The sequence below is a fragment of the Elgaria multicarinata genome, chromosome 10 (assembly GCF_023053635.1).
Source record: "Elgaria multicarinata webbii isolate HBS135686 ecotype San Diego chromosome 10, rElgMul1.1.pri, whole genome shotgun sequence".
In the NCBI taxonomy this organism is placed as follows: Eukaryota; Metazoa; Chordata; class Lepidosauria; order Squamata; family Anguidae; genus Elgaria; species Elgaria multicarinata.
In genome coordinates this window covers 2,162,823-2,181,265 of record NC_086180.1, presented here as the reverse complement: position 1 = coordinate 2,181,265, position 18,443 = coordinate 2,162,823, and the positions used below count along the sequence as shown (strand labels likewise).

Below are 18,443 nucleotides of genomic sequence, written 5' to 3'. Positions count from 1 at the left end.
CAACCAACCATTGGCCAGGGATGAACAGGCAGGACATGGTGCAACAGCACCCTCCCACCCATGTTCCCCAGCAACTGGTGCACACAGGCTTCTTGCCTCGAATACTGGAGGTAGCACACAACCATCAGGGCTAGTAGCCCTTGATAGCCTTTGCCTCCAGGCTCTTAAAACCTTGATGTACACTTGAAGCCTGCCATACGAGGTCCCTTCAATGGACAGCAACCCCTCCCCATCTTTGCCTTCCACCTTCCTTCTGGGTCTGCTCGCTGCCCGTTGCCCGTCCTCACTTGCCGCACCTGTTTTCCAGCCGCAGAACAGCCTGCCGGACGTTGTGATCTGGATGCTTCAAGGGGACCGTCGTCTGGCGTACAGCCGGGTGCCTGCTCACGAGATCCTTTTCTCCCGGAACGGAGCCAATTGCTGTGGAAGGAACTGTGGGAAACTCCAGACGATATTCATGAAAGTAGGTTGTGCCAGCACCAGGGCTTGTGTGTGTGTGTGTGTGTGTGTGTGAGAGAGAGAGAGAGAGAGAGAGAGAGAGAAAGAAAACACAGGGATGGGATTTCGATGCTTAAAGAAAAAAAAGGGTGGGGGGAAATCACTGGAAGAGTTTTGCAAAGGTTTCCACCTCCAGTCCCATTTTCCCCCTCCCTTTTGGTCATTACTGGCAGGGCTTTCAGGAAGTAATTATGTCAACTTTGAAAATTAGCTCAATTCACTCATCCGTTTCTGTGGGGGTGGGGCATCAGGAAAGATGTTAAACAATCACCCCCAAACTGTTCTACTTGTGGGGAAAAAGCAGAGAGGTGGAAGCAGTAAGGCTGGAGAATTTGGAGAGAGTGGCTGTAACTGAAATGACATCTCTTGAGCCAGGTGATTGCTATTTATTTATTTATTTATTTATTTATTTATTTATTTATTTATTAAAAGCATTTCTCAACTGCAGAGTGGTGAGCAAGGAATATAACCATAAATGATCACACAGCTACAAAATACAATAAAATACAACACAGTAATCATAAAACAATTTAAAAGGCAGCAAATGCAGCAACACACAGTACTTAAAACACCTGGGAAAATCAGAAATTAATTAAAGGCATAACTTTAGAGTTTTAGGAAAGATCTGGTTGTTGTTTACAAAGAAATGCACCAAATATATCCCTTTGCATTGAAAACACAGCCGCAGAACACATTCCCAGGTTTTATGCAAGATTTTTCTGACTCTACCCTGCCTTCCTAATTCCTCATCTACTTGGTTCCCTGACCTTTGTCCAGCCCCCATAGATCCTCCAACCCAAGGGCCCTGTTGCAGATTTTCGTGCTAGATAAATTGACCTTCCACCTCCCGGACAGCAGGTGTGCTGATGGGCAACATTCCATGGCATCCCCTCAACTTATTAATGTTGTGAACATTTTCTAATGCAATAGCTGCTTCTCCAGTGGCCAATTGGGGCCTTGGAGGCTGATGAAAGCCAGTGTACGTGAGAGAGTCAAGAGTAAACCTGTCCTGGACTGCGCTCTGGGCCATAGAGGCATCTTTGGATATAAAAGTGTTCTGGCAATCCTTTCCCTGTCCTTTTGGGATGGAGAGGGCCCATCCCTCTCCAGTAGAGTGGCGCTTCACGTGCAATGTTCCAGTCTCAGTCCATGACCCCTGTAGTATCAAAGATCTCAGGACTGCTGGACCGGAAAAGAACTCTTCATGACACCTTGCAGAGCTGCCGCCAGTCAGAATAGGAAGAAAAGGGCAAGGTGGACCATTGGTCTGATAAGGCAGCTTCATAAGTTGGCACAACTTCTTAGCACAGTTACAAGATGGGGGATACTTGGCTCAGCAATACTTCAAACGAGAAGGATCTTGGAATTGTTGTAGATCACAAGCTGAATATGAGCCAACAGTGCGATATGGCTGCAAGAAAGGCCAATGCTATTTTGGGCTGCATTAATAGAAGTATAGCTTCCAAATCACAGGAGGTCCTGGTTCCTCTCTATTCGGCCCAGGTTAGGCCTCATCTAGAGTATTGCGTCCAGTTCTGGGCTCCACAATTCAAGAAGGACACAGACAAGCTGGAGCGTGTTCAGAGGAGAGCAACCAGGATGATCAGGGGTCTGGAAACAAAGCCCTATGAAGAGAGACTGAAAGAACTGGGCATGTTTAGCCTGGAGAAGAGAAGATGGAAGGGAGACATGATAGCACTCTTCAAATACTTGAAAGGTTGTCACACAGAGGAGGGCCAGGATCTCTTCTCGATCTTCCCAGAGTTCAGGACACGGAATAACGGGCTCAAGTTAAAGGAAGCCAGATTCCAGCTGGACATCAGGAAAAACTTCCTGACTGTTAGAGCAGTACGACAATGGAATCAGTTGCCTGGTGAGGTTGTGGCCTCTCCCACACTCGAGGCCTTCAAGAGGCAGCTGGACAACCACCTGTCAGGGATGCTTTAGGGTGGATTCCTGCATTGAGCAGGGGGGGTGGACTCGATGGCCTTGTAGGCCCCTTCCAACTCTGCTATTCTATGATTCTGTGTTCTCTCTCCTGTGTCTACTTTAGCTTTTACTTTCCTTGGGGCAGTGACCCTCTCCTCTTGATGTTCATAGAGTGGCGTGCATAGGGATGGGTCACTAGTGACAGCCTCAACGAAGACAGCAGCTTGACTACTAGAGAAAAGAGGATTGTTTCCAGGAAGCACCTGGGCAGCACAACTGCTTCTCAACCACCCCAAAGTCTCTCTCTCTCTCTCTCTCTCTCTCTCTCTCTCTCTCTCTCTCTCTCTGTCTCTCTCTGTCTCTCTCTCTCTCTCTTTCTCTCAGCCTGCCCCTCCCTCTGGGCCCTGTTCCCTTGGGAGGCCATGCGCTCTCTGTCCTCCTAACCTACTGTTGGGATAACATGAGATAAAACTGGTGAAGGGCTTTGATGCACGTGCCTCACACCTCTTTGCTGTGAATGTACTTGAAAGGCCGCTGCACTTGGGTTTAATGGTCGGCGGGTTTCATTCTAGTGTCCTCAGGAAGAGGTCACGGGCTCCAGGATTCCAGCCCAGATCCGGGTTCGTCTGTGGCTCGGGCTAGGTGTGGATGAGAAGGAATTCAGCAAGGCGGCAGAGGGGAGGCTTTCGGTCTTTGCTGAAACGGTGAGCGAAACCCTCTTTTGCTTCCGTTGTGTTGGGACGTCGGTTCCAAAGTATTCAGCATTCCAGTTCTGTGGCAGGGTGGGGCAACGGGGGCGAGGTTGCACCTTTGAATGACTTCGGATCAGTCTGAATGACAGAGCAAGGAAATTCAAAACAGGAAAGCAAGGCAGGGAAAAGAGAGTCAGTGCTTACAATTGAAACTCCATTTAACTTTTATTTCATTAAAATATTCTGTTTTCACATTTGCACAATTTGTTTTAAAGGAGGTCTTTAAGTTTATTATTTCCAGCTTTTGAACTTTTAATACAAAAATACAATTCTAGTCCTTAAGGTTAGAAGGGGATGCTAGTTTACCTGTTCCATCGCTGCCTTCGCCGTTCTATTTGAATGGCTTCCTGGCAACTGCAGCAGCCCCCCAAATGGGGAGGAGGGGGAACCATTCATACCCTTCCTGTTCTAGTGCTGGAGAGGAAAAGCCCCGCCCCCCCTCACCTATTCATAGACAGCACCTGGGGGCAACTCAACGGTGCAAATGTCAGCCTTATATTAGCTTGCACCTTTCACTGTTTAAGCCACTCCAGAGCTTTCGGGGGCCCTGCAGGGGCCCGGGGCCCTCTGGTTTGGGGATTGTATCACTTATGCGCCTTTCCTGCTTGAGAACCTCTCTGTCTGTCTCAACCTCTCTCCTATTTGAAAATTCAGTACGAAAACCAGACCAAGCTAGCCTTGGTTGGGAACTGGGGCACTACCGGCCTGACCTACCCCAAGTACTCGGACGTCACCGGCAAGATCAAACTGCCCAAGGACAGTTTCAGACCCTCCGCCGGCTGGGCCTGGGTTGGAGAATGGTTTGTCAGCCCCGAGAAGACGTGAGTAAACACCCGTGTCGTCTTGTGAGGCGCTCGGTCTCCTCCCCTCAACGTTTCATTGGCTTTCAGAACCAGACTTTTATTGGCTTTCAGCACTGTTCCATGGTTCAGGTCAGGGTTAGTCAGCTCCGCATCTTGACCCACTGCACCGGGGTTGTCCCCTCTCCCGGGCATTTGTGGCACCATTTCCAACCACCGTGTTGGTGTGGGGCTCATATGCGTCTCCTCTTCAAGAGTCCTGGGGGAGCTTATGAGGTTCCTGGGGTGCAGGAACAGGGGCGATGGAGCAGAAGAGGTGGAGGGCCAGGAGGACCTGGCAGGACTTGCAGAACACCCGAATTTAGAGCCCGCAGGGAGGGAAGCTTGGGGAAGGTTGAAATGAGGTATCTCTTGGTGTGGATTGGTAAACAGGCAGATGAAAACATTTGAACTAACCAAGAAGTCATAGGAACCTGCCTTATGCTACGTTGGGCCCTTGGGGGGCCTTCCAGGTGAGGCTTTCATTGAGCCATTGCCCTGCCTTGTTCATGGAATTGTACAGGGGCTCCAGACAATGTTGTCTTCCTTTTGTAACCCACCCCCTGCATCCCCCCTCCCCAGAAGAGGGAAAAACAGAAGAGCTGCCAATGCCTTTTGAGCTGTAGTGCCAGGAGCTGTCCGTCCAGAAACTCCCGTGGCCCATTCTAGCTCCGAGGGCCTTTCGTAGCTCTCTCTGAAGATGTCTGGATTGAACCTGGGAGCTTTTGCATGTGGGGCGCTCTGCCCTTGAGCTTCTGACGCTTCCCCTTAAGAATAAAACCTGATAGTGGAGGAGGCATTGAAAATGTTTGTCCAAACACATGTAAGGGAGCATGCAATAATTGTTAGTACCTGGCTTGCATTGTGCGAACTGGGAAGAGCAGCGCTCCTTGAGAATGGATGCAGAATTACATGTGGACTTTTTTGAGCTAATGGTTTAGACGGAGATGGAAACTCCTTCTGAGAACTTTCTCATATCTTCTGGGCTTCTGGGATGGTGGTGGTTGACCACAACATGAACAGCTGCATCATGTCCTGGTTCTGCGCCAACATTCAGAAATGTCACAGATGCAGGGCGCAGCGAATCTCATGCTGCCGAACACCAGGTTTCCGCCTGAAACTGTGCCTTGTGGATTACGAGCAAGCCAGCCTCAGGAACGTCAACGACGTTTGTCTTGATAAGAGGGATACTTTGTGAATCAGCCTCTCGGTTCCAAGGAGATGAGCGGTCAAGGTCCCAGTTCTACAGTGGGCATTGCTCTATTCAGTGGGCATCGCTCCCTATGAAGAGAGACTGAAAGAACTCGGCATGTTTAGCCTGGAGAAGAGAAGATTGAGGGGAGACATGATAGCACTCTTCAAAGACTTAAAAAGTTGTCACACAGAGGAGGGCCAGGATCTCTTCTCGATCCTCCCAGAGAGCAGGACACGGAATAACAGGCTCAAGTTAAAGGAAGCCAGATTCCAGCTGGACATCAGGAAAAACTTCCTGACTGTTAGAGCAGTACGACAATGGAACCAGTGACCTAGGGAGGTGGTGGGCTCTCCCACACTAGAGGCCTTCAAGAGGCAGCTGGACAACCATCTGTCAGGGATGCTTTAGGGTGGATTCCTGCATTGAGCAGGGGGTTGGACTCGATGGTCTTTTAGGCCCCTTCCAACTCTGCTATTCTATGATTCTATGAAAGATGGCAGCAATAAAGCTCTCTCCCATCTTTCCGCTTTCCGCTCTGCACAGGCTCCTGCATGATGTGGATGCCGGTCACATGAGCTTCGTGGAGGAAGTCTTTGAGAACCAAGTCCGGCTTCCCGGCGGCCAGTGGATCCACATGCCCGAGGCCTACACAGACGTGGTGAGGACTGGCCTCTTGGATTATTTTCACAGGAATGGGGGGGATCTGGTGTTAGTGAATCGTGAATTCCATCGCGCACGTTGTTCCCGGGAGGGGGACATGGTGGAGGAGGCTGGGGGGGAAAGACGTCATCGGATTCTCTCCTTCCTTTCAGAATGGGGAGAAGACTCTGCCCAAGGATGAGATTGAGTGTCCTCTAGGATGGAGATGGGAAGACGTGGAGTGGGACACAGATCTCAACCGAGCTGTTGACGAGAGAGGTATTTCGCTGGCAGTGGGGCATTCAGGGGGTGCGGGGTGGCCGGGCTTCCTTCCCATTTCCCTTCCATGCTGCTGCTCCACAGCAGCCCTCACCCTATGGAAAGGAGCATCCTCTCCTCCCTCTCCAGCCCTACAACATTTAGGCTCTGCCGTAGCCTGAAGTATCCAGTCCTCTTGTGTGGGTTTCTGATGGGATTTTTTTTGGGGGGGGGCAGGGCAGGGGGAGGCTGTGGGGAAGAGTTCGTGGACTAATCATCCACCACGTGGGCTTTGCCTGGTGTGCACGTGAGTGTCATTGCTGAGCTAGGGCTGCTTTCCTCCACCTGCCCGTCCAGAACATTTGTCAGCAGATCTCTATAAAACTAAGTCAGGGCTGTGGTTTTAAGGGGACAGATCTGAGAAAACAGCCCCCATTTATCTTGTGCAAGGGATACCAGGTCCATCACTCTTTTTTGGGCTCTTGGGTCACTCAGGGATCCCTAAAACCTATGAATTCTCCTCACCAAATATTAAAAAACCTCTGCATGTTTTTTTAAAAAAGTTTTGTTTTGTTTTTAAAAATACACAGTCACATATCTGGGAGCAAAGAAGGGGCTAGTTAATGGCAGCTTCCCCCAATTTGGGGTCTTCCAGATATTTTGGACTACAATTTCCAGGATTCCTGATGATTGGTCATGCTGGGTGGGGCTGATGGGAGTTGAAGTCCGAAACACCTGGAGGGCATCAGGTTGAGGAAGGCTGAGTCTCTGGGCCTCTCGGGAGAAGTTTAAGCCTATGGGCCTCTCGGGAGAAGTTTATGGTTTTCGCCACTGCTTCCGCCTTTGAATGGCCTGGTTCAGACAACACGCTAAACCATGCTGCTTAACCACAAAGTGGTTAATGGAATGCATTAACCATTTTGTGGTTAAGCAGCATGGTTTAGCGTGTTGTCTGAACCAGGCCATTGATTAAGATCAGGTGCTGAAGTCAGCTCAGGACTTGGTCAGGGTGCAGTTCAAGTTTACACTCTTCTAATTGTGTTTTTATATTCCTAACGTTGTGTGTGATGTTCTAATAATAGAGTGTTAGCAAGTTAATGCTGAAATTTTATTGCCCTAAAAATTATCAGCATGGATTTATTTTCTTTAAGTGTTCTTCGAAATCACAACATTTTGGAAATGTAAATTTGGGGTGTGTGTGTGTCAGTTTTCAAAATACTATTTCAGCTGACCAAGGCGAAACAACATCAGGTGCTTCTTGAAACCGCACAGCCGTTAAATGCAAAAATGGGATAATGCCCTTTTTTTTTAGCACAGCCACACACATGCACCCCCAACACTTTTCTGTCTTTGTCACTGAGGCTGGGAATACGGCATCACCATCCCACCCGACCACAAGCCCAAGTGCTGGGTGCCCGCAGAGAAGATGTACCACACTAACTGCCGTCGGCGCTGGGTGAGACTTCGCAGGAGAGATCTTGCCCAGATGGAGGCCCTGAGAAAGGTACGTGGCCGGCGTGTCTGTGCACAACGAGTGTGAGAGAAGTGAGGGTGGGTGGGCAGCATTCTGCCTCAAGACTCCCAAAGAGCAGTCGCTTCTCGGGGTCAAGTGTGCAGCAAGAATGTCTACTTAACCCGGATTGTGTGGATTCACGTCGAGAGGAAGAACTAGACCATGAGATGGGAGAAAGGGGTGGATATGAGCCAACAGTGCAATATGGCTGCAAGAAAGGCCAATGCTATTTTGGGCTGCATTAAAAGAAGTATAGCTTCCAAATCACGTGAGGTCCTGGTTCCTCTCTATTCGGCCCTGGTTAGGCCTCATCTAGAGTATTGCGTCCAGTTCTGGGCTCCACAATTCAAGAAGGACGCAGACAAGCTGGAGCGTGTTCAGAGGAGGGCAGCCAGGATGATCAGGGGTCTGGAAACAAAGCCCTATGAGGAGAGACTGAAAGAACTGGGCATGTTTAGCCTGGAGAAGAGAAGCTTGAGAGGAGACATGAGAGCACTCTTCAAATACTTAAAAGGTTGTCACACAGAGGAGGAGGGCCAGGATCTCTTCTCGATCCTCCCAGAGTACAGGACACGGAATAACGGGCTCAAGTTAAAGGAAGCCAGATTCCAGCTGGACATCAAGAAAAACTTCCTGCCTGTTAGAGCAGTATGACAATGGAATCAGTTGCCTGGTGAGGTGGTGGGCTCTCCCACACTAGAGGCCTTCAAGAGGCAGCTGGACAACCCTCTGTCAGGGATGCTTTAGGGTGGATTCCTGCATGGAGCAGGGGGTTGGACTCGATGGCCTTGTAGGCCCCTTCCAACTCTGCTATTCTATGATTCTATGATTCTATGTATTGGTGACCGTATCACTGTCAATAATCACATGTAATATGAAAATAATTGAAGTATTTTTTTAAAAAACTTTAATATACTGAGCAAAATAGCTGCTCTGTATAGTTCAAGTATATATAAACTATATGGTATTACATTAGAACATCAGTAGAAGCGATAAAGGACAAAGAAACAATAAAAAACCAAACGCGTTTCGACCGTGCGAGGTCTTCTTCAGTGGTCTAATAAAATATACATATATATATAAAGCAGTGGTATTCCCCGTAGTAACCTGTGGCTGAGAGAGCGGGACCATAAAGAAAGCTGAGCAAAGGAAGATAGATGCTTTTGAACTGTGGTGTTGGAGGAAAATTCTGAGAGTGCCTTGGACTGCAAGAAGATCAAACCAGTCCATACTCCAGGAAATAAAGCCAGACTGCTCACTGGAGGGAATGGTATTAAAGGCAAAACTGAAGTACTTTGGCTACATAATGAGAAGACAGGAGACCCTGGAGAAGAGGCTGATGCTAAGGAAAGTGGAAGGCAAAAGGAAGAGGGGCCGACCAAGGGCAAGATGGATAGATGATCATAGAATTCTCATAGACTCATAGAATCATAGAATAGCAGAGTTGGAAGGGGCCTACAAGGCCATCGAGTCCAACCCCCTGCTCAAGGCAGGAATCCACCCTAAATCATCCCTGACATGTGGTTGTCCAGCTGCCTCTTGAAGGCCTCTAGGGTGGGAGAGCCCTCCAGTATCGTCTCTACTGAAACAGATGTTGCTAATTTTTGTAGTTTGGGACATGCTAGGAATCCAGCTGTGTGTCTTCTGCAAAAGATCTCTACACAGGCAGCCCACATGTTATGTTCGAAGCCCTCCTGGCTGCTTTTCTCCGTTAGGGTTTGCGGGAGGGTGGGTGTCATTTTGAGAAGACAGGTGGCAAGTTGTTGTCCCCTTGCACCCCTCTTCTCTGCTGGTCTTCTATCCAGCCTAAAGCCTCCTGCAGCAGCTTTACATATATAAAAAAGCCCCGTGGAGAAAACTAACGAGGTGCTTCAGGTAGCATGTAGTTTGGCCCAAAGGTGAGTGGGATGAACAGGAGGCCAAGGAGGCCTTGCTGGCTGAGCCTGGTGACCAGGTCCTGTCGGCAGTGCTCTGGGTGTCTCCCTTGGTCAGCAAATGCCCCAAGGACCCGAGGAACTCCTGGAAGTTGAGATCTGCTGCCCTTAAACTTTTAATCAAAAGAGACCCGTGGAGATGGTGCTAGTGAGGAGCAGGCAGACGCAGTGGGAGGTCACCCTGATGGAGACTCGTCACTGTGGGATGCATATTCCTTTCCGGTTCATGTGTTGTCCGACAGCTGCAATGGCAGCTCCACTGTGGACCCCTTCGTGGCCACAAGAGAAATGTGGGCAGCTGGTGGGCCACTGTGTGGACAGAATGCTGGACTCGATGGACCCTGGATCTGATCCAGCATCAGGGCTCTTCTGGTGTTCTCATGGTTGCTGCTGTTGTGTCTAGTTTGACCGTGAGAGGGGCTCGTCCTGAGAAAAGCTGAATTTGGAGACCAAACGTGTGAGCTAATGGAGAACTTTTAATTGAAATAAACACAACTTTGTCCCTTTTTACTTCCTTCCCTTTCTTCTATTGTCTCTCCTTGTTGATTTTTAGACTGTAAGCCCCTTGGGGCCAGGACCTGACCTCTTTTACTCTGTGAAGCAGGAAGTGGGGAGTCTTCAGGCACGTGGGATCTCCTTTGTTTGGGTCATTTTTCCTGGTACAAGGGGTCCACCAAATAGAGCCAGGGGCACCATGCTGGGCTTGGTGATGGTAGTGATGGGCACTTTGAATGAAGGAACCGGGTGCCTCTGAGCACAGGGCCCAGCCCAGGACCGTGGGTTCCATTCCAGAACTGACGTTGCCAGTCGTGGGTTTCCCTGAAGAATTCTTTGTTTCAGCAGCTTAATTTAGAACGGACAAATAGGATTTTAGTTGCTGATTTTGTTATACCATTTGGAGTCGAAAACCCTTGGGGTTCTACTGTGGATTTCACAGAGAATTACTAGCAAATCTACCTTCTGCCCACCTCTGCTGTAGAACATCGTGCACCTTGATGGTGCTTTTTCACTATTGTTATTTCTTCTTGGGTATAATTCATTTTGCTTGCAGCATTCAAGGGAAGAAGCTGCATGGCACAGGGCACAAGCCCAGTCCATCTTCTGAGGAGTGGAAATCATATTTAGTGTTCCAGTGAGCCCTCCCCTTCAGCTTCTGAGACTTCAGCCACAGAGTTTCAAAACGGCCAGGCACCTGCCCAAAGATAAACCCTGAAGCACTGCGTTAGACCTTGACTGGAGAGTCCTGGGTTCAAGCCCCCAGTCAGTGAGGGAGCTCAGGTCATTCATCTCTCAGCCTAACCTGCCTCCCAGGGTTGTTGTGAATGACCAAGGAAACCATGGGAGGATGCCACTCTGAGGAAGGCTGGGATGAAAATGAAATTTGAAAATACCGCAGCGAACACAAAGTTCTTGGTCTTCAAACTAAGCAGCTTTGTGCTGATGGGTCAGGTTCACCATTTCGGAATTGCAAGCGGTAGAAAGTGAGCTTTGTCCGGCCAGCTAGAAATCCGTCCCCACCCTGCATTCCTTTTCACAAGCTTGAGAAGCGTCGTGCCCACGGTTTGCATTACGCTCACGCGTTCTTCCTCAGCGCAATGACTTCAGCTCTTCCTGAGGTAATCGGGCCGCAGCCCGTCTGGGGACTGCCAAAGAAAATACTAGGTGTTGTGGGCCACTCTGTAGGAAGTGTATCGAGTCACTGCTGGGCTAGCAACCCAGGAAGGGCTTGGCTACCTTTGTATCTCAGATGAACTGTGAGTGCCAGGCCTTCCCCGTGGGTGGGCCGTGCATGTTTCCTTAGGCCTGGCTGTGAGAAAGCGGAGATGCCAAAAGGGACCAGGAGGAGGGAGGTTTCTTCTCACTGGAAGACACCCTGGATGAGCATCGTTTGCTCAAAGAGCAAGTGGTAATGGGTCCACTGAGACATTCACCTGCACGAGCCCCTGTCTATTTCGATGTGGCTCCTGTGGGAGACGTTCCCACTGGATTACGCCTCAAATTGGGTCATATTAGCAATCACTCTGTGTATAAAAAAATGCCAGAAAGTGGGGAAAGAACATTGGGCATAAGCACTGAAAATTGGACCCAGAGGAAAAAAACCATATTCGGTACGAAAGCCTCAAGCAAATCATCCCAATTCAGAGTACCTGCCAAAACGTGATTTCATAATGTGAATTTTTTAGATTAGAACATAGCTTCAAATTTTAAAAGGTGTAAAATACTGGCTTTTGGCAAGCTCACTGCAGTAAAAACAACCCTCCTCCCCTGTTCACATATCAGCATAAAAGAGCTGAGCAAAAAGTTTGGGTTTCCGGATGATGACCTTAGGCATGAAAAATAAAGTACTGAACTTCCTAACACGAGGACAGTGGGAGTAAATACGTAAGGGGCAGGTCATAGAGCCCCCTGCGTTGGTGGGTTTCTTGGGTGTGTGTGTGTGTGTGTGTGTTCCTGGTGACGTGTTTCCTGACCTCTGCTCCAAAACAGAGTTTTCTCGACACCGCAGCTTAAACAACGTCCCCTGTTCCCTCTTCTGCCCTGCAGTTCAAACAGGAGGAATTTGAAGGGGAGGGCTGGGAGTACGCCTCCCTCTTTGGCTGGAAGTTCCACATGAAGTACCGCAAGACCGACTCCTTCCGCCGGCGGCGCTGGAGACGTCGGATGGAGCCCCTGGAGCAGGCGGGCGCAGCAGCTGTGTTTGCCTTGGAAGGCGCCCTGGTAGGTGCTCCGCGCTGTCTCTCTCTCTCACCGCGGTCAAAGGCCTCCCTGCCACACCTACGTTCCGATGGAGGGGCCGGGGCACGGGCAGGCGAAGCACAAACACGGAGGCGGCCAGGGCAAGCAGAGACCACGGTGTCCTTCCTTGCCTATCGCACGGGGTGCACAGTCCCAGCCGAGTCTGAAGCGCAACTCCCAGGAGGGAAACCCGGGGCGGGTTCACTGCCCCACTGACATCGGAGGCACCGGCCTCCACTGGTGTCAAGCTGGGGCCATAGATGGCCAGACCAAACCCAGGCCTGGCACTGAGGGTTTCCCAGCCTGCCCCTGGCTGACTCTGATGGGGCGCTTGCGCTGGGCCGGAAGACTCAAGCTGGCGCTGGGCACCCACAGGAGGGAGATCCTGCAAAGAGCCGAGCCAGAGCAGGTGGTCCGGCAGGCAGCTGGTGTTGTAGGCCAGGGCTGGCCCTCCCAAAGGCTTCGTACTGGTGGCCAGTTAGGGCTGGCTGCAGGTTTGGACCCCTCCCACCCTGTTAGCAGGGCCCTCCTATGCTGATGGGTGCGGAGGTCTGAGCTGCTGTTTTCATTTCCCACAATGCTCTGGAGTAATGCAACCTCAGGGGCATTGTGAGACCCAGCCACTCCGTGCAGGTGCCCCAGGGCGTGCATCGCTGCAGTGGTGGGCCCTGCCGGGGGGATTAGCTAGGGCGACCCTACGGAAAGGAGGACAGGGCTCCTGTACCTTTAACAGTAGGGTCACCCTACGGAAAGGAGGACTGGGCTCCTGTACCTTTAACAGTAGGGTCACCCTACGGAAAGGAGGACCGGGCTCCTGTACCTTTAACAGTTATACAGAAAAGGGAATTTCAGCAGGTGTCGTTTGTAGGCATGCAACACCTGGTGAAACCCCCTCTTTATCACAACAATTAAACCTGCAGGAGCCCTGCCTTCTTGACCAGAGACAAAAGAGGACAGGGCTCCTGCAGCTTTAACTGTTGGGATGAGAGGGAATTTCATCAAGTGCTGCGTGCCTGCAAAGGACACCTGCTGAAATCCCCCTTTTATACAACTGTGAAAGGTAGGGGAGCCCGGTCCTCCTTTCCATAGGGTCACCCTAGATTAGCGCCAGTGGTGTAGTGCAGGCAGGGCTGGGAGGGATGCATTATCAGGACTTCTTTATTAGCAGGGTTGCTAATTCCCCCTCCCCGGATTCCCTGTTCCCTCTGAGCTCAGCCGCCATGCCCATACTAGCTGGGGGTGGGAGTGGGTTTCCCCGGCAATGATATATATTTTCCCTCGTAATGCGAAGTATTTTCGGGTGGCCTGGTCTGGAATGGGCAATTAGGGCCCATCAGCTTTACCCCAGACCTGCCCCTGGTGGGGATGGGAGCAGCAAGAGCTGGTCTGCTGAGGTGGATCGACCCAGCTGCCTGCTCCTTTGGACCCTCCTTGGGGACGTGGCCACGGGGGCCTGCCCACTTACTGGGACCACGCCACCCTTCAGTTCTGCACACCCCTCCCCCTTTCTGTACCTGAAAAACGCTCCTGAGGCCTGAGCGTGGCCACAGCCCGTGGCGGCTCCCCCAGCCAAGTCTCAGCCCGCCCGGTTCCCGGTTCAAGACCCGGGGTCTCTGACACTTTGCAGTCATCCCCCGTTCAGATGATCTCACTCCAGGGGAAGTCGAGGCCGGCGGACCCACGAGTTTTTCTAGCAGCTCTAAATGCTGCTGGAATCGGGCTGCTGTTCGGAGCCGGGCTGGAAGACTCCTTCCCGGCCTCCCCCCCGCCTCGACGCTGCCCCATTCCCACATTTATTTTCTTAACTAATATGCTGGCTTTCTTGAGACGTTGGATTTCATAATCTCCTGGCTTTTCAAGGAGCTAGTGGGAACCGAAGAACTCCAGCACAAAGGCTCTATTATACTTCCCTTCCCTCCGCCTCTGGATTTTCCCTCTTTGTGCCACATTTTGTCCTTTCCTTCTTTTTTTGACATTCGGACCAAGTTTTAAACAAGTTAATATATAAAAAAATTAGTCATGTGGTTGTGTGTGTGTTTTAAAAATAAAATAAAACCCTTTCTGTGTATTCCTATGCACCTTGAGAGCCGGCCAAGTCCTCCTGCCGTAAAATCTTGACTACACGCTCTGAGCAGAAGCCCCCCTGCTCTGCTCGTGCTCCAGAACTAGGCTTGGAAGCAGTTTAACTTCATGGCCTCTTCATGCTCCCCAGGATGCCGTGGGGAGGGTCACCTGGCGCGGAGAGTTTAGCGGAGGCCTGCAATTGTTTACAGGGAAACGCCGCCATGAGGGGTGGTTCCTTGGTTCAGTTCTTCTAAATGTGCTCCCTCTGTTGTTACCAAATATTAGAGGTATAACCAGGGGTTTGCAAGGAGCTCCAAAAAGACCTCTCCAAACTGGGAGAGTGGGCATACCTAAAAAAGAATATTGTAGAATTGCAAAAAGGGCAGCTAAAATGACCAAGGGGCTGGAATAGCTCCCCTGTGAGGGGAGGTTGCAAAGTCTGGGACTGTTTGGTATAAAAAAGAAGAAGACGTGATACACATGTACCGAATTATGCATCTTTTAGATGAAGATGGGGAGATTTTTTCTCTCCCTCTTTTATAATGCTAGCACCCAGTGGGGTCATTCCATGAAGCTGCGGCAGGGTTTTGCTATTTTATTGTTTTACTCTGTACAGCACCATGTACACTGATGGTGCTATATAAATAAATAATAAATAATAAAAAACAAAATCAAAGGAAGGACGTCTTCACATCATTAATTTACGTAATTCACAGCGCATCATTAAACGATGGAATTCGCTTCCACAAGATGTAGCAGTGGCCACCAACTTGGGTGGCTTTACAAGGGGAGAAGTTCATGGAAGAGAATAAAGGCCATCCGCGTAGCGTTGCCATATTCTGAATCCGGTGGTTAGGTGTTTTTTTAAAAAAAACAAAAACCCTGAGCAATATGTAAAGGTCTAGAGAAAGAAATCTATCTAAGCTTTAGTTATCGAACACTGCAATCCTTTGTGTGTCTACTCAGAAACAAATCCTATTAAGTTAAATAGGACTTATTCCCAGGTAAGTACGCACAGGATTGCAGCCTAAAGTACTTAAGCACCTGCAAATAAATAATAGGCAGAGGACAGTTTAAGCAGGAAAAAATGACGCTAAATTACATTTCTCTACTAGTTCTCAAAAGCTAGAGGAGACTTCAGTATGGAGACTGACACTCCACTGAGCAGGCTCAAGGCACCATTACGGAGGTTGGAATTTCTCCGGCCAGCTGGAACAGGAATCCGGGATTCTTGACTGACTGGCCGGGACATTTTGGAAATGCTTGGAAACCAGGACATTCCCGGTTTTCCGGTACATATGGCAACCCTATATCCGCGGCTACTAGACCCAATGGCCATCATCTACCTCCAGGAAGCCTTTGAATCCGAGTTTCTGGGGACCATGAGTGGGAAAGATCTCCTCTGCTCATATGATGCCCCGTTGGGAGGCTTCCCCTGGACATCTGGCTGGCCACTGTGTGCACAGGATGAGGAGCTAGGCAGACCTATGGCCTCATCCAGCACAGCTCCGCTTAAGTTCAGGTGTTCTTACTGAAGACACTGCCTTGACGGCTGCTCCTTCTTTGGTGGCTTTTTAGCAAATAAGGTGGCATATAAATATTCATAGATAGATAGCCGGCAGGCACCCCTGTGCCTCGGATGCTGGTGAGGGCTTGACATTGCAGTGACCTCGGGTCACACAGAGCTCTGGGTGCTCAGCCTTTGTTGCAATGCCTAGTGCGCGGGGAAGCGGTGTGTGTGTGTGTGTGTGTGCTCACTCCTGTCCCAGCAGGAGGTGAACTAGGGAAAGGCTTAGGAAATGACGGCGGCGTTTAGTGTCGTCTCGTTCGGCGGGCTTTCAACTGCCAGCTTGAGCCGGGACGTTTTACAGAGGACTTTTAAGAGCTCTAGTCCAGCTCTGGTTTCATGTTCATTAGGCAGTAAACAGGATGGGGCGGCAGCCAGGCCTGCCTGCTACTGTAACAGCAGCTGGGGAATGAAAAGCGACTTCAGCCTGGCTCTGGCGGCGTGGGGCCTTGTGGGGGGCTGCTCCCCCCCTTTCCCTGACCCTGGTTTGGGGATTCTGGAATACAAGTCTCTGACTATAACCCTGCACGTGGGGGGCCTCTTTATTTAGGTGTGATGGTGGTGGAAGCACTCCGTATGTGCCTAGAGGTGCTCTTTGTTTTGGAAGAGATCTGAGGGGAATTTATTTAATTTATTTATTTAAAACATTTATATCCCGCCCTATATCACTAAGATCTCAGGGCGGCATACAGATAAAAACATACAGTATAGAACAAGAAATATGCACAGTTAAAAACAAATTAAACCATGATCCAAGTTAAAACAATATATAATTTAAAAGCAATAAAAGTAATTAAAACAGTTAGAACAATGTGCCAGTGAGTTTAACCATCAAAGGCTTTGTTAAAAAGCCATGTTTTTACTTGGCGTCGAAATGCAGTCCATGTTGGCGCCAATCAGGCCTCCCAGGGGAGGGTATTCCATAGCCGGGGTGCCACCACAGAGAAAGCCCTCTCCCTTGTCCCAGCATAGTGTATATGCCTCCTTGGTGGGATGCGGAGAAGGGCTCCTCCAACAGATCTATGGTCTCGGGCAGGCATATATAAGGAGAGGCGCTCTCTCAAGTATCGAGGTCCCAGGCCGTTTAGGGCTATGAGCACAGGAATATGAGCTCAGGCGTCACACTCTGGAAAATCATCACCGTCCCAAGGATTGCTGCCAGAACAAAAGCAGCCGAGGCCATGATCCCGAGAGGGAGCAAGGCCGGGCGCTGCATCCTTGCAGGGACCCAGGGGATGTCCGGCTCCTGCAGCCCAGATGTCCAAAGGTGGCAGGAAGAGGAGTGTATTTGAGGTGTTGGTGCGCCTTCCATATAAGGGAAGTGTTTGGGGCTTTTTAGGTTAGGCGGAGGGAAAGATGACTAAGCAGGGAATGTGATGGAGCTTTAGAAAATGATGCATGCTGTGGAGAAAGCACAGAGAGAGAGAGAGAGAGAGGAGTATTTTCTGTATTCTGGACAGTGAGGGTCATGGAATGAAATTGACGGGCATGAGAACCAGGCGAGGCAGAAGAAACCCCTCCACACAACACAGAATGAATGTATGGGGTTGGTGGCCACCAGTTGGATTGGCATTCATGGGTCTGGCTTTAAAAAAAATGGAAGTGGCCACATTTGGGGAGACCCGTAATGATTCTTAGTCAGGATGGCCATGTGCTACTGGTTATCAACTGCTGGGGAGTGACGCCGAGAGACGGTTGATGCACGGCGGGCAGTGATTCCTTAGAGCAAGGGTCTTGAACCCCTTTGAGCCTGAAGGCTGAATTCGGCTCTGGAGAAACTCTTGGGGGATGCATTCCAGTGGTGGGTGGGGCTAAAGCAAAGGGGGTGGGGCCTAAGGGGATGGGGGTAAACATGGGGGGGAATGCTGGCACATTGTCTCTTAGGTGAAGCACTTCTGTCTTTTAGAATGGGGGAGAAAAATTTCACAGAAGTTGGGCCTGGGGTTAGGGGGTATGGCTGTCTGGAGGGCTGGATTGGGACCCATTGAAGACCAGATTTGGGTCCCAGGCCTGAGGTACCTCTCTCCTGTTGCAGAGCGTCAGCGGTGGTGGTGAGAGAAGTGGCATTCTGGGTTGTGTACAGTATGCACACTCATTTCTTTTGGCTCATTGCTTTTAGTCAAACCAGGTTTTGGAAGTATTTTGAAAACCAAAACCCTACAAACAGAGATGATACTGGGATGAGCATACAGTAGGGTGACCCTATGAAAAGGAGGACAGGGCTCCTGTATCTTTAACAGTTGCACAGAAAAGGGAATTTCAGCAGGTGTCCTTCGTATGCATTGAGCACCTGGTGAAATTCCCTCTTCACCACAACATTTGAAGCTGCAGGAGCCCTGCCCTCTTTTGCATCTGGACACACTAGCTATCCTCCTGCATCTTTAACTGTTGTGATGAAGAGGGGATTTCACCAGGTGCTCAAGGCATACAATGGACACCTGCCTAAATTTAGGGTGACCCTATGGAAAGGAGGACAGGGCTCCTGTATCTTTTAACAGCTGTATTGAAAAGGGAATTTC

General features: G+C 50.0%; 1 protein-coding gene across 2 annotated transcripts in view; it reads left to right on the top strand.

The window, feature by feature from the left end:
• The window catches only part of DYSF (dysferlin), a 201,087-nt gene that overhangs the window by 83,714 nt on the left and 98,930 nt on the right, over window positions 1-18,443 (top strand). For both annotated transcript variants that reach the window (XM_063135826.1, XM_063135825.1), the window contains exons 24-30: window positions 308-463; window positions 3,000-3,131; window positions 3,834-4,000; window positions 5,757-5,871; window positions 6,026-6,131; window positions 7,472-7,614; window positions 12,102-12,275. In XM_063135826.1, the coding sequence (XP_062991896.1) occupies window positions 308-463; window positions 3,000-3,131; window positions 3,834-4,000; window positions 5,757-5,871; window positions 6,026-6,131; window positions 7,472-7,614; window positions 12,102-12,275 (993 nt within the window). The remainder of the gene's footprint in view (window positions 1-307; window positions 464-2,999; window positions 3,132-3,833; window positions 4,001-5,756; window positions 5,872-6,025; window positions 6,132-7,471; window positions 7,615-12,101; window positions 12,276-18,443) is intronic.